We start from the raw sequence: 16,245 nt of genomic DNA on the forward strand, positions 1-16,245 counted from the left end.
GGAAGATCCCCTGGAGGAGGAAATGGCAACCCATTCCAGTATTCTTGCCTGGAGAATCCCATGGACAGAGGAGCTTGGCGGGCTGCAGTCTATAGGGTCACATGGAGTCGGACACGACTGAAGCGACTTAGCACGCACGCAAGTTGGTAATAATCATTGTGGGGAACATTAAAGCAGCAAGGAATTGGGGAGTATTGGAACTGGGGGTGATGGGTAGGAGGGTTTGTGTTTTTTAATAGGACAGCCCGGGAAGACCTTCCTAAGAAGGTGACTCTGTAGGAGAACAAAGACCAGAAGGAAGGGAATGAGCAATGCAGGCAGCTATTTGGGGGAAGAATGTAATGTCATAAATTCTCATAATTTTTCTCAGGGGAGATGACAGTGGTGTTTTTATATCCTGTATTTGCCCAAGAGCAGAAAGGAATAGAAAGACACATGCCAAAACTGTGCAAGGAGATGGGTGTTTTTGTTGCCTCTCGAGATGGAGGTCCCCACGCAGAATTTGGAAGTAGAACCCCAGGACGTGGATCCTGTCTCAGCCTTAGGAGTCAGATGCTGAAGTGCCTGAGGAAAGTGGATCCTGCTCTTTCTTGGCAAAGTGTTCACTTGGAGTACAGAAGCAGTAGGGAGAATAATAAACACTTATTATTTAATTATTACTTAGTTCTAATAGTAAGGACACTTCTGATAATTTTATTGTTTGTTGAGTCCCTCCATGACTATCTTTTTTATTAGAATTAAGTTTCTAGAGATCACATTGAGTGCTTCTGGCTAATGAAACGGTGAGTCGCTGGGGAAGTTATTTTAGTGTTTAAGTTAGAGAAGAGGATCCCACAAGCAGAGGATATATAAGTTGACTTATCTCAGTTCTTTAATTCTGAGACACAGTCTTCATGAGGTACACTGTTGCTTAACGTGCCAGTAGTTAAGAAAGAAACAGACTGCTGCCAGTTAGACCACTTTGCCTCTCTACGATATGTTCCAATTTCAGAGATGTTCACAGAGATGTGAGGGGAAAAAGTAGATTTAGAACCGATGAAATGTGTTAAGTCCTGTGAAGATGTAAAGTCATAAACATGTATTAATTTCATCTAGCTTTCAGATACCCAGAACGAGGGATAATCTTTTGAAACTAAGAGGTTCATTAGGTTTAAACAAAGGGAAGAGTTACTTTTCATTATAGGTAATATAGGAAGGGACTTAGTAAAAGTAATCCCTGAAGTTGTAGCTCGATCGCAACTGTAAATGAATTTTGAAGAAGACTTTAGATAAACATGTGGGTCGTTTTCTACAATAGATTATTAAAAGAAGGTAGGGATGATTAGAGTCTATTTTTATTATTTATGGGCATATTTCAGGTTGTTTCATAAAAGAGTTCCAGTCGATGCCAAATTATTTTCATTCAGGGTGGAATTTCTAGTGTCCTTTAAATACCTGTTTCAAAGTTATTTAGAAGATAGTGTTTTATTGTTCTTTTCTCCTTTGTGCATTTAGGTATCTTATGTCATTCAAGCTGAAGGAAAAGAGCATATAATTCACTTGGAAAGGAATAAGTAAGAAATTTAATTTACTTTGCCTTTTTGGTAATTTTTTTCTTTTTTCAATACTATATGGGTTTCTTTTCTAGTTAGATATTGCTTGGTAGTTTGTTAAGAAGGTGAGACTAATAAGAGTAGAAGTGTGGAAAAATCCCTACAGTTTTGCATTTCCACTGACACTTGAGCAAAGGAAAATAAATCTAAATTAAAGGAAGAGAAGCTTGTACTTAAGAAAACTTTAAAATCATGACTGGCCCAAGAAACCACTGAGCAGGTGGTAAAGAAGTCTTTAGTAGCTTTATCTGTTTGCTAGAGCTGCCACAGTGAAATACTACAGATTTAAACAATAGACACTTATTTTCTCCCAGGACTGAAAGTGTAAGATCAAGGTGCCAGCATTAATGTCTGGTGAGGACTCTCTTCTTGAGGTGCAGACCCTTCTGGCTGGCACTCACATGGCCTCTCCTTGGCCTGTGTACACAGGAGGTGGGTAGATGGAGGAGTGAGCTCTCTGGTGTTTCTTCTTATGAGGACACTAATCCTGTTGGCTCAGGGCCCCACCCTTATCACCTCATTTAACCATAATTTCCTTAGTGGGCCCCATCTCCAAGTGTAGCCACACTGGAGGTTAAGGCTTCGGCATAGGAATTTTGGAGGGGACACAAGCATTCAGTCCATAAGAGTGGTTCTCTTGCCCTCCTTTTTAGTTTTGGCATTTTTTCACCTGATCCTGCCTTGGTAATCTGTGTTCTTCTGTTGCTTTTTTGAAATTCTGTGCTTCTGACTGTGCTGAGCCACCCACTGTCTTGTGGCCCATCCTGCCCTGCCCTCCCTTTTCTTAGGAAGCTAAACTTCAGTATCTTTTCATGGGAGCCCATTTACACAGAGGTGTGAATGACGGGATGTAAAATGCTGCTCAGAGATGTCTCCCAGAACCAGTAGCAGCAGCTTCTGGGAGTTTTCTAGAAATGCAAATTCTCAGGTCCACCCCTGGAATGAAGCAGAATTTGGGGAGGTGTCACAGCCATCTGTGTTTTAACAGACCTCCATCCTGGGCGATTTTTTACCGACCCTCAAGTTTGAATAACACTTTTTATCTTAGAAGAGAATGCTGAGGTGAAGAGAGTGAGATCTCTCTGGCGAGCTTTAGGCACTGCGACAGATACTTTCGGACAGAGAGGCTTTTTGTGTCCTGGGCACTGTACCCGGTACTTTTAATTGTATTACTTATTAATTTTTTCAGAACTCCTGAGGTCCAGCTTGTCTCCAATGTAATGATGTCACTGTGTACAAGAATTTTTAATAGATATAAATATTTTCTCCTACTCTTTCCATAGGAAATGCAAATTAAAATGATTTCAACATAATAACAGTTTCTTATATTCACCTAGTTTCAGCTTATAAAGCATTTTCCTCACCTGTATGTCATATCAATTTGATAATAGAGGGGTCTTGTGATTCTTGCTTCATACTCAGAATGCTAAGGTTCAAGAAGTTTACTTGATTTACGCAGCATCACATAGTTTGTAAAAGGGGCAGACATCCTAGTCATTTGACCTGAAGTCTAGTGACGTATATGTGTGTGTGTGATGTTGTGTCTACATTCCTATGCTTCTTGAACTGGGCGGGGGGGGGGGGGGGGCAAATGGTACTTTCCCAGGCATTTGTTAAGAGTTGCCACGTCTTTGTATGTCTTTGAGAAGTAGTCTTCAAAGCTAATGGTCACTAGTGAGAAAGAGTTAGGGTAGATATTCTATTATGGCTCTGAGTGAAGAAATGAGTTTGTTTGAGTGCTTACTTTTTTCCTCTCACGGCCTAACTTGTTTTGGACCATGAATCCCTTGGTGATAACAATGAAGCCTCCTTACAGAGGGATGTACATACTTACCTGGGGTATTTGGCCAGGACTGGGGTGTTGTGTGGCAGAAGATAGCACACCTCTTTTCTCCCTGTGCTGAAAAAATTTAAAGATAAAATAAAGGAATGAGTTAGATAGAAGGTTAAAATATCCCTGTCATGGTTGATGAGGGCTGGGTTCGGGGATTTACCAGAGAATGAGAGCCCAGTGAACCTGCGAGTCCTGAACCCCGGATTAGGCAGATTCAGCCGCTCATGTCAGCGCTCCACCATGGCAGTCCTTGTCCTAGAGGAGCATGGTGGAGTTTGTTCCCACTGGCAGGAGGTGACTTCTAAGGAGGAAGAAGGGCAGAGCAAGGCCAAGTACCCTCTTCAGTTATTCTTTTTAAATTCACCACCAGAGGGAGCAAAGAGTGTGTATATGTTGAGGAGAGAGGAGAGACAGGTCATTGACCGACCATGGTTGGATAACTGGAAGGACTCAGGACTCCACAGACTCCTCCCGCGTTCAGTCAAGGAGACTTTCATAAAGGTAAAGAGGACAGGACTCAGGACGAAGACGGCAGAGGAAATCATCGAAGGTTCAGGAACTTCAGGCAGGGTCCCTCCGGGTCCTTTCTCAGTTGTACAGATGTGCATGTGTCTTCAGATTACACATCACCGAGATATGAGTGAATCGTCACCCTTTCAGGGTAGCCCAGGCACGTGTTTACCAAGGGGGTCATTTTATACCACACTGGTCACGTGGCTAAAGTCAGGCTGTGTAATTGATTAAACGGCATGCCAACCATCCATCTCTCCATCTCTTAAAACAGTCTAGACGCCTGGAGATTTAGAGCCTTAAGAGTCACATTGTAAATGACTAGCTGGCACCTTGCATCCCTGACAGGTCCGTAAGCCCTGAAGATAAGTATATTGCTGCTCCAGTTCTGCTGCAGAAGACGCAGAGCCTTTCCTTCACCTAACTTTGGTCAGGCTACTGAACCTTCCCCTGGGCCCCATCTGTACACTTTGTTGGAAAATCTGGTTTTAGCAAGAACCCTGCTAAGTGAGGTTAGCCAGAACCCTCCACCCTCAATATCTGATCAAATTCCTCATCTTCCACCATCCTTCCCAGGTGATGTCTGATCACCATGGTCTGTCTTCAGTAAGAATTCTTTTGATTGGTTTAGCCAGAGCCTCCTTCACCCCGGTGTTTCATCTTAGTAATTTTGTACCCACCGACCTCCCACCTTACTCATTGGGTACAAATGCCCACCTGCTGTACTTGGAGTTGAGTGTGACCTCTCTCCCCCACTATAAAATCCCATTGCAGTGGTCCCCATAATTTATGCCAAACCCCTAAATAAGATTGGCCTCACCATCTTTAACAAGTGTCATGGAATATATTTTTCTTTGACAGTCATGGTGGCATGACTCAGGTAGGATCAGATTCATCACTGGACCCCCGACCTCTCACTCTGGACCCTAAGTATGCACCTGCAAAGCACTCATCTTCAGTCCTGATTGATCGGGGATCCATTGGTGAGTCTGACTCCTGAACCTTTGCTCCAGACAAATGTCCACCGAAACTGGTAAAGATAGACTTGATTCTTAAGACTTTGAGTGTATACTCTGAAGTTGGGTTAGAGTCCCAGGCTTCTTTTGACAGGTACCTCCTGGGCTGGCAGCTCTCCGTGGCTCCTTGTTCTGATTGGGGATTACTCCCTGGCTTCCTGGGCTGGAAGTCCCTTCCTCTTGGCTCTATGTGAGGTCTCTCTTTTCTCTTTCTTGTCTCTGGCTTCTCCCATTGGAACTTCTTAGCCAACTAAACCACCTCTTCTCCCATCCTGCTGACTCTCTACTATGCTAGCTCTGTCTGTTTCCTTTTTTCTTAACATGTTTTGCTGAGCATAATTTGGAACTTTGTTGGTGTCTTTGGGAAACTTGAGAGCAGATTGACTGCTCCCTCCTTGTTGCTTCTGCTCCTCCTTCCTCTTCCTGCTACCATCAATCTCCCCTGCCACCCCATTCCCTAGATCCTTCGATATGTCCCACTTTGAACCCCCACCTCCTCCATCCCTCTGTCTTCCCCCAACAGACTTCAGACTTTCCCCTTCCATGGCAGCGCCTCAGCTTCCTACAGTCATTTTCATTTTTAGTTCCTTGCCCTCCATCAGGGGCTCTCATGAAACTCAAGTAGCTCTGAAAATAACTCTACTTGAGTCTGAAAAGAACAAATGGGAATAGGTTGTATGACTCATGTGGGTTTTGAAAACATCCAGAAAGCAGTTAGATGTCTCCTCAGTCACCTGCTTAAAAGTTAGACCATGGCAAAGGAAGATTACATACCATGGTGAAAGAAAATCTTGAAAATCTCCTCCAGAAATACTGATAGGCAGGTAACCTTAACTTGTTTTATTTGCCAGAGTCAATTCAGTTGAAAATACAAAATGGAGATAAACCACTGAGATTATATTGCTGCTTTACTAATTCATGGCTAAAATTTTAAAATGAAAACCATGTTTTCTATTTGTGTCTGTCTGTATGTTTATATATGTCTATGTGCATGTATACATGTGAGATAGTTTATTCCTGTAGGAAATGAATCACATTAATTTATAAAATTTCATAAAAAATCCAATTCAAATAGGTTTAGAGGTGGAATGAGCACTTATATAAATTATTTTCTTAAAACTCTCGGGAATACAGACACTAACCGAAGTTTTTTTTTTTTTTTTTTTAAGTTCACATGATCTCAAATTATCTTTTTGCTGGTCTTTATAGTGTAGATACAATTGTTGATAAACTCTGACAACTTCAGAGTTGTCAGTATTAAATATGTAATGCAGATATGCAATTTTTTCCTACCTTTGTTTACTATACAGATAAGTTTGTTATCTCTACCAGATGTTTAAGATTATAAATTATAAATTGACCCGAAGAACAAGATATATAATAAAAAAGGAATTGCTTGATGTCAAGCATGGCAGTTAAAAACAAAAGGGGGAAGAACCATAAATATATAATTAAAAAAATTTTTTTTTGCTTTTGTGATTTTTTTTAATTTTTGGATACTTGCCTGATTTGTCAATAAGAAAAACAACTTAATATGGTGGATCGCTAGCTAGCTTTGTTTAATTACTGGCTCATGAAATTTTCATGACTCATTCAAGAATAATTGTTCAGAACAAATAAAATAAATAGATGTAAGTGGCATAGAAGTTAGTAAGTGAACTTTTCAATGGTAATTAAGTTTTATGTCTCCTTAAAAATGATTTCAAAAGTTTTTTTTCATAACTTGAAACCTAAAAGCTATACTAAGTTAAAGATGGATAATCATTGACTAGATAATTTCTAAATAAGATAAAATATTGAAATATTAATTGCTGAAGAGAAATTTAATTTTATTTACTTTGGCATCTTGTTTTTATGTGCTATAGAGAAGCTAAATGTATTTGTGTCTATTGATAAGCATGAGAAATTATACTATGAAAAAGATATATCTTGAGAAATTATGAAATGTATTCATAAATTTTCTACAGAATGATAGCATGTAGCAGACAGTTTGCAATTGTCTGCTTTTTAGCTTTTACTGAAAATTAGGATTACTAATGACTAAAATCTAATTAATATACATAAATGAAGCTATTAGGAATAATAAAGATAAAGAAAACAAACTATATGCAAGGAAAATAAGGTGTATTTTTTATAAGGAAGGATATAAAAGATATGTTTTGCTAAGGGAAAAAGAGAATAATTTTGTCCCAAAGTAGAATAAATGGTTGTTCCAGAATGACAAGGAAGAAAAATGTGGAACAAAAACTGAGTGATATAAAAAAATTTGTGGAAAAGGGACCTTGGAAAAATAATCTTTCCTTGTGTGGTCAAAATTGGAAACTGTTGGATGGATTTACTTGTAAGGTTTTTTGGTTTGTTTGTTTGTTTAATTTGCCTAGTATTAATAGTACATTGATGCAAAACCAGAATTTGGTTTTCTTTTTTCTGTTAAAACAAGGTTTCCTTAGGTTATTGGTTTAGTTGTTTTTCTTTACGTTTAAGTACATAGCTTGAGAAGATAAGATGTGTTTTAAGATAATTTCCTATGTGACATGTGTTTATCAGGTCTTTGATTATGTGAGAAAACCAAATCTCAGTATTAAGAGAACTGAATTTTTTTTTTTTAATAACTATGTAGCTTTCTGTGTTTGTCTTTGAAATTTTTTAATTGTGACTTTGGCTAAATGGACAGTTAAGTGTTGGTTCACAGTGACACTTGTGATCCAGTTTAGTCAAATGTTGAAACTTTTTGGCATGTTTGAAAATTTCCCCAAATCAAGTTCTAGTTGGAGTCTTTTTGGCCTGAAGCTAACTTTGAGATTTCTCAAATGGATCTTGGAAAATCTCAAAGGATTTGTTTCTCTCCTTACAAAAAGGTATACTGAACTAATAAAGCTTATTTGATATGTTAACGCATCTTATTTTTCATAGCAGTATAGTTATTTGCAGAAGTCGGTTAAAATCTGCCCTCGTTGTAACAAGAAACAATTGGAAACCTTGGTTTTATCACCAAGGCTTTGACTGTAGTGTCATATTTGAGAATGATGTGTGTTGAATCAGATATGATCAGATAGCTTTAAGGAACTAAGCTTGACTTTAAGAAGGCAATGTTTATACAGCTCCCCTTGGAAAAACTGGCCTATTCTGGCTTACAGGATTTTCTGCCTTACAGGTGAGTAAGGAAGATCACTTGTGGCAGGGCCAGGAACCTCAGGATATTTGGGGGACCTCAAGAAGAGAGTTTACCCAAATCTATAGATATTATAGGCATATCTGGTGGCAAGTTCTTGACTTGGCTTCCTAGCCTTAAGAGTCTTTGGTTCCTTCTGAAATGCTGTAGCAAAGCAAATTCAAATGAAATACTATATGGTCAATCACTACTTTTACTGTACTTATGTGAATAACTAGGCCAGATTTAATGAGACCAGACTTATGTGCAAACAAATTAGTCTTACTTTATCTTTCACAGAAATGGGGGTGACTATAGAGAGAATGTGGGGTTTTTTGTTTGTTTCCATGGAAAACTGTAGTGAACTGTTGCTGCTTTCATCTTGCATATTTTGCCATCTTTACCAAATCCTGAATTCTTCTTCAGTATCTGGCTATAACCCTCTAAGTTATCATTTCCAATTTTTATCCTTTCTGACTTGGAGTCATTGAGAACTAAACTCGCCCTTCTCTTGAAGCTCTAGGCTGCAGCTGGAAGATTGATGGAGCCTTCAAAAAAAAGTCTGTTTGAATAGATCACATGTAGGCAATCTTTATGCCTCCTGTGGTGTGGGCCACTCAGGAAGTTCATCAGAATACCTGATGCTGTCACCACTGACATTCAAACCAGGAAAATTGGTCAGGTGGCCGGTGCCGCTTTCACTGTACCATCTGAAGATGCCCTAAGCTCAAGTGTAAAAAAAATCTTGATGGCTGCCCACTGAGCTCAGAAACTTGGTTTCTAACTATTCAGCTTTGTTTTTCTTTTATTTTCATAGAAACTCCCCTCATTAACTGCCTGACTGCTAGCTCCACCCAGTAAATATCCCCTTCTACCAAGTTCCAACAGATGATTCAGCTGGTCTGTAATGAACAAAAGACAACTGAATGAGGAAATGGGCTTGTATTATTCAGAGGAAAGAAGAATATAATTTCTTTCCTTAAACAAGAGAGGAGACTGACAAAGATTTTTTGCTTGACCAAACTTCAGTTAGGTTCCAGAACCTTCTCCAAGGCTTATCAGTGTGGTTTGTTGTAAAATCTAGCTTTAGAAAAAAATTCCCCTCTCCCTCCATATCTGATCACTCTGGATGTCTGATCAAGTTCTTTATCCTCCACCCGACTTCCCCGCCCAGTGATGTCTGGTTACCCTGGCTTGTCTTCAGCAAGACTTTGTTAGGTTGGTTTAGCCAGAATGCTCCTCACCCCTGATGTTTCCTCTTAGGAGTTTTCCATCCACTGACCCCAACTGTGCTCCTTGGCTGAAAATTCCCACTTGCCCATGCTGTATTTGCAGTTGAGCCTGCTCTTTCTCCCCACTTCCTGTAAAATCTCTTTGCAGTGGTCCCTATTCTTAACATTGATAATAAAGTCAGCCTTACTGTCTTCAAGTGTCATTGGATGTTTTTTTTTTTGGTAATAAAGCTAACCCTGTCTTTGCACGTGTGGTTTACACTGCGGATCTCCCTTAGCATGGGAGGAAGATTCAAGAATCAGTAATAATTGCTTCTTTAAATAATGGACAGAAATTTTGCCCCTGTACTTAGAGATCAAAGGCAATGAGTGCCGCTTCTTTATGCAGGACATTAGAAAAGGGTAAAATAACTTATTTTCTTCTGGAAATATGATGTACCATATAACCAAATTTATACTTTTCCTACGAGATGAATCAGAAAACTTAAAGGACATTACAAGTGTTTTTTGCAATCAGTGTTTTATGACCATGAGAACAGATGCGCAACTCAAACATTTCTTTCTGATTGGAATGTACACAATTTCAGATGCAAGTCCATTCATGGGCTTTATGTTTTATGGCAGCTCCTTCTTTAAACAACAATTTATCAGGTGAATGTTTTTATTCCTGCATCTCTTCTAGGAATAATGTCTTATAAAAGTTGTGTTCTTAGCTGTAAAGAGATAAAATAATCTTATATGGTGTGTTTTATTCTTCTTGCAGAGACCTTTTACCCAAAGATTTTGTAGTTTATACCTACAACAAAGAAGGGGCTCTGATCTCTGACTACCCTAATATACAGGTAATTTATTTTCCTCTTGACCCTATACAGAGTTTGAAACAATTATAGTTTTAAAGTGCATTCTTTTCAGCTGCTCTGGATTGTAACCGAAGGGTGTCCTTTGATATGATAATATATGGTGGTGTCCTGGGGTGGGAGTGGTGGGTACATTGACATAGATTAAACTGTACCTTATAGCTCTTCTAGTTCTTCATGGTCAAGTGTTTTTTAAAAGACCAGGAAAATAATCTTCTACTTAATGATAACCCCTACTGATCATGAAGGGGAAAAGTTTGATTTATTTTTTGATTTTTGATTTTGCTGAACCTTGATGAATAAAGCACATCTCAACTTCCTTATTAAACCATTTGACTTACCATTAGTAAAGAACAAACACTTGTTTGCTATTAGATGTTCTACTTTTTTGTTGAGAATTCTTTTCTAAAGAAGTGTGGTCCTCTCTGTATCAGAGAACAGAGTATTCCTGAAGATAAAACTGGAGGAATAAGTGAAATAATTGACAGATGTCGACTTTAACTTTATGTATTATTTAATTAGAGCATAAGCATTTCTAATTTTAGTTGGAAAGAATGTCTTAAAGTCCCTTTTGGCAGTTAGGTATTATCTGTTATTATTATTATTATTATTTTTTGCTATAGTTTTCAGGAGAAATCTTTACCCCTGTTAAGCATGTATTGTTTTTCCCCTGAGTTTTGTTACATTGCTAGGTGGAGTTGTGTTAGTTTTGTACTTTTGCAGCACTCTTCAAATAAATAGGAGGCAAAAGCTTTATTTTAGATTATTTATGAGACTTTTTAAAAAAAAGGCAATGCTGACTCAACCTATCCTTTTCTGGCCAATTTTCTGATTTTTTTATCTTAGTGTTCTGTTTGTTGTTTTATTTTATTTTATATTTTTGAAAAGTGTGTTGCTTTGTATGTTTTACTGTTTGTCTGGTGTTGAACAGCAAAATAGTAGAGCAGTTTAAATGTATTAATAGCATTAACCGGACCGCAGATCATCCGTTCATCCATCCATCCACCCAGTCATCCTTCTGAAGATTACTATAGCATAAGACCAAAGACCACATAATTTATGCTGCTCAATGAAAGCGGTGATTTTTTACAAAGGCATTCTTTTTCTCTTGGAGAGGTTTCTTGGCCTGGATTTTGGTGACACATACTGCTTGGACTTGATTCCTGTCTCTATTATTTATTTGCTGGTCAAGTTTCTTTAACCTGTTTGTGCCTTAGTGTCCTCACCTTTAAATGGGAATAATAATTATAACTTCATGGGCTTATTGGAAGTTTAAATGAGTTAATACTGGTAAAATATTTACTAGTCAGTCCAACAGCTATGAACTCAGTAAATATTTTTTGTTACTATTATTCAAAGTTTATATGCTTAAAACTGCTAAAAATAGATTTCAGTTATATGGAAATTTATGCAACTTTTATAAAGTATTACGATTTAATTATGTTTTCTTGGGTGTTTGAAAAATATAAACTAAGACAGATGAAGCCTTTCACTTATTGGCCACTGAATATACATAGTTTCAGATAGATAAAAATGGAATAATTTTGAATTCAGATAGATAAAAGTGTGAATGTGGATCTGAGCTAGCAATTAAACTTTGGCACTAGGATTTTTCTGTGTGTGACAACATTGTGAGATATCATGGTGACGTAGACATTTAATGTCCCATAAAATGCAGTTAAGTCAGACTGAAAAATGTAAATGCTTTCCCTTGTGATTCTTCTATTTAAATTAATTTGTAAATCTCTCATGTGACTTTCATCATCGGCATCTTTTGCAAGGCCATATTTTTTACAAAGAAACACAGTTTTAATAACCACTTGATATGAGTTGCTGTGTGAAGTCAAAACTCCAGATTAGTGTTAGTCTTGGACATTTGGGTAGCTTGCAGATGCATTAGAAAGTGCCTTAACTAACTCCCTCTATTAATGAATGCGCCTTCTTTCCTCTGAAAAGACTGCCCCAAGCTCGCTGGCTCTTGTGGCAGGAGGCTATTCTCAAATAGTTATGAGTACTCCTGCTCCCAGTAGTTGAGTATTTTCGCTTATACTTTGTGTGTTTCCAAACTGTTTTTGTCATTTTACCTTTACTATACTCATCGGATGCAGTTAGGTGTTTTGCAAGCTTGCAAAATAAGATTTGTTGTTTTTTTAAAATCTAAATGGAAGGTTTTGGAAAGATTTAATAAAACCAAGTTATTAAAGAAATACCATCAAGCTGGTAGATTAAGTGATCAAGGGCTAAATTTCAGTCATGTCAAATGATGAGCCCTTCCATAGTAATTGAAGTGAGAAGCTTCACTGACAAATTTAACTCACAAGTTTAATTTTGTGAGTTACTGTGTTACTGTGTTACTGTTTCATAAGTGCTACCCCATCTGTAATAGAAGAGATATTTCTTTCCCTCTGGTGAGAAGACAAACTCAAAGCTAGACTTTGACTTCAAAGTGCTACAAAGAAAAACAGTGGTTGTAAATAACCCCACACTGGAAAAAGCTGATGCTGGGAAGGATTGGGGGCAGGAGGAGAAGGGGACGACAGAGGATGAGATGGCTGGATGGCATCACCGATTTGATGGACATGAGTTTGAGTAAACTCCGGGAGTTGGTGATGTACAGGGAGGCCTGGCATGCTGCGATTCATGGGGTCGCAAAGAGTTGGACATGACTGAGCGACTGAACTGAACTGAACTGGAAAAAGCTGTAAAATGTTGAAATTTAGCCTGTGTTGTTTAGTGCATAATTTTTCAGAAATTCTCACATTAGTTGCAGGAATAATAGAAAACAGTCATGTATACCCTTAACCTAGATTCTCCGAGTGTTAATATTTATCACATGTACTTTATCCTTTCCTCTCTATTTTTTTCCCCCTGAAGAGTATGTTGTACACCTGGTGTCCCTTTACCCTTTAAATACTTCAGTGTAAATATCCTAGAAACAAGAACTTCAAAAGAAATCACTGTAGTATAGTTCTCAGAATTAGGAAGTTAACATTGAAGCAATACTGTTATTCAATTACAGACCTTATTGATATTTGTTTTAGTCCATTATCCTAATGATGTCCTTTATAGTGAAAGAAAATTCAAGTTCATGTGTTGGACCAAGCAGTCTCCCATCTCTTTTAGTCTGGAAATCCTTGGTCTTCCTCTGTATTTCATGACATTGGCGTTTTTGAGAAGTATAGGCCGACGTCTTGTAGAATGTCCTGCAGTTGAGTTTGTGTGGTGTTTACTCACAATCAGATTCAGGTTGTGCACCTTTGGCAGGGATCCACCCTGAAGGGTTCCCTGTATGTATCATGAGCATGTCCTGTACGTAGTTTCCCACTGACAGTGTTAACCTTGATGATTAAGGAGTTGTCTGCTCAGTTTCTTCTCTGTGAAGTTTCTGTTTTTGCTTTTTAGTTGATCTTTTGGCTAGATATTTTGAAGCTTTGTAACTATCTTATTACTTGTCAAATTTTTACTCACTGGCTTCAGTATTTAATATTTGCCTCAGTTGTTATGGTGGTTGTTAAAATGGTGATTTCCTAACTTCATCAGTGCCTCTGTATGCATTAATGGTTTCTACTGTCAAGAAGAGTTTTTCCTTCTTATTTGTTTATATCAGCATTGATGCATGGGTTCTTTCTTTATCATGAGTGAAATTGAAGTCTTTTCATTTATATAAGGGCATTCTTATACCTTTTGTGAATTGTCTGTTCAACTCTTTCGTACCATCTTCTGTTGGATTTAATCTTTCTCCTTTAATGTTTCAAAGTTCTTTGTATTATACTATAGTATAGTTTTAGCTATGATAAAAGTTACAAATATTTCCCTCCAGTCTGTGAGTTGTCTTTTTACTTTTTCTTGGTGTTTCTTTTAATGTAGAAGTTTTAAAATCTTTTTTATTTTCTTAATGCAGTAACAATAGTCGGTCTTTCCTTCTGTTACATCAAGATTTTGAGTGATAGAAAGTCTTTCTACACCACGTTAAAGAGGAATTCAGCTATGCTTTCTTTTAGTTCTTGCATGGGTTCATATTTTTTAGTGTTTCGATTTGACCATTTGGAGCTTTTTCTTCTCTTTTTTTAAAAAAATTTTTTGCTTTCATATGGGTGCACATGTATCTCCTCATCCTGAACCTCCCTCCCCATCCCACTCCTGGAGTGTATTCTTATGTATAATGTGAGGTATGGATCTATTTTTATTCCTTCTCAAATGTCTAATCCGTGGGCTGAGCACCACTTATTAAAAGTACATCTTTTCCTCAGTGGTTTGAGATAACCACTTTTATCATATAAAGTTCCACATGTATTTTGGTCTGTTTTGAGATTGTGTTCTGCTCCACTGGTTGACCTCTCAGTTAATGCACCACCAGGATCCTACTGTTTTAATTAGTAAGGGCTGGTGATACGTCATAATATCTGGCAAGGTTAATCCTCCTCCTCCTTCTCCTACTCCCCTTAGCTGGTTGTTTTTTTTTTTTTTAGTGCTTTACAATTGTTTTAAAGAGGAGAAAAATCTTCTTCTTGTGTACTGAAAAAATCTGATATTAATAAGTGACATGCTTATATTTCCACTGGTCAATTTCTTGCTCAAAATGACAAATAAAGGGTCTTTAATTTATCAAGATGGTTAAATGTATAACTAACCACAGTAACATAATCAATATGCTTAGGCAGAAAAGGAAAGTGAAAGTCACTGTCTTTGCGGCGTACTGAGTGTTTTCCCCCTTGGTACCACCAGTCTGTCACAAGGCCCTTTTCTGTATTGGATTTCAGTTGGCCGCTGTGGTGTCTTCTTATCTGTGATTGAAAATGTTAAACATGACATCATGCTGCCTTGTTCCACTTCTGGGTTTAAAGGTTATTGGGGTAGAGTTGTTTGTACTTAGTATCCTCTGGACTTCTGCCTTAAAAATTTGGCAGAAATTCAAAATCTTTGTACCCATAGGGTGATAGTAGACAGTCCGAAGATAGTCCAAAGAATGCCATGTGATAATTATGGGATGCCAATAATAGAATTGGAGAAGGAAATGGCAACTCACTCCAGTATTCTTGCCTGGAGGATCCCACAGACAGAGGAGCCTGGCAGGCTACAGTGCATGGGGTGTCAAGAGTCAGAGATGACTTAGCGACTAAACCAATAATAGAATAAAAAGTTTAGTTGATTGGCCTTAAATAATTTCTAGTTCTGCACTCTCTCTGATTATTTTCAGCAAGGTAATAGTGTTTTGAAGATGACACTTTTTTTTTAATCATTTAGAATCATTGTCATTATCGGGGATATGTGGAGGGCACTTATGATTCATCCATTGCACTCAGTGACTGTTTCGGACTCAGGTAAGGAACTTTCATTATCAGCATTTTTTCATTCCCTTAATTCTTTTCCCTTTACCTATCTCTGTCTCCAGATCAAGTCATTTTAGGGTACTCAAATTTAGATTTTACTTTGATGTTGCTGAAGGTCTTTCTAACTGTGTTTCAGATGTCATTCTTGGCATGTTTATTTAGGACAGTATTACAGGTGATGAATTTTAGTACCTACATAAAAAATTTCATTTTTTTGAGACCACTAAATAAACTTTGCTATTTAAAAACAAAGCATACTTTAAATTTCTGTCACCTTTTAGGTTTATATAACTTTTACTTCTGTTCTTTTATCTAAGTTTCATAATGACTGTGAGAAGGGGCTGATTGCTTTCATATTTAGGTGAGCAAGCTGAGGTTCAGAGAAATCTTACCATGTGTCAAGTGAAGTGATAATAATATTAAATTTATGAAGGGCCTGGCAGTATCACACTGGACTGGTTGATTGGTTACATGATTGATTGAACTAATAACTATTACTTTAAATTCTCAAGCAAACTATATGAGATGGTGATGAGTACTATCTCCATCTAAACTATGACACTTGTAGAACAATTACTGTGTTTCAGGTAGTGTCCTTAGTATTTTTTGTACTCATTAAGTAGTTTTCAGGACAACTCTAGGGAGAATGTCTACTAAGGCTAGTAGGAAACGTTTAGGATTCAAACTTTGGTCCTCTGGCCTCCAGGCTTCATACTTTAAGCC

The 16,245-nt window shown here is 37.7% G+C and overlaps 1 protein-coding gene across 1 annotated transcript in view; it reads left to right on the plus strand.

The window, feature by feature from the left end:
• ADAM9 (ADAM metallopeptidase domain 9) overlaps positions 1-16,245 on the plus strand; it is an 88,714-nt gene that overhangs the window by 12,837 nt on the left and 59,632 nt on the right. The window contains exons 3-5 of the mRNA XM_065947102.1: positions 1,495-1,553; positions 10,099-10,177; positions 15,437-15,513. Of these exons, the coding sequence (XP_065803174.1) occupies positions 1,495-1,553; positions 10,099-10,177; positions 15,437-15,513 (215 nt within the window). The remainder of the gene's footprint in view (positions 1-1,494; positions 1,554-10,098; positions 10,178-15,436; positions 15,514-16,245) is intronic.

Source organism: Muntiacus reevesi, chromosome 10 (assembly GCF_963930625.1).
Source record: "Muntiacus reevesi chromosome 10, mMunRee1.1, whole genome shotgun sequence".
Taxonomy (NCBI): domain Eukaryota; kingdom Metazoa; phylum Chordata; class Mammalia; order Artiodactyla; family Cervidae; genus Muntiacus; species Muntiacus reevesi.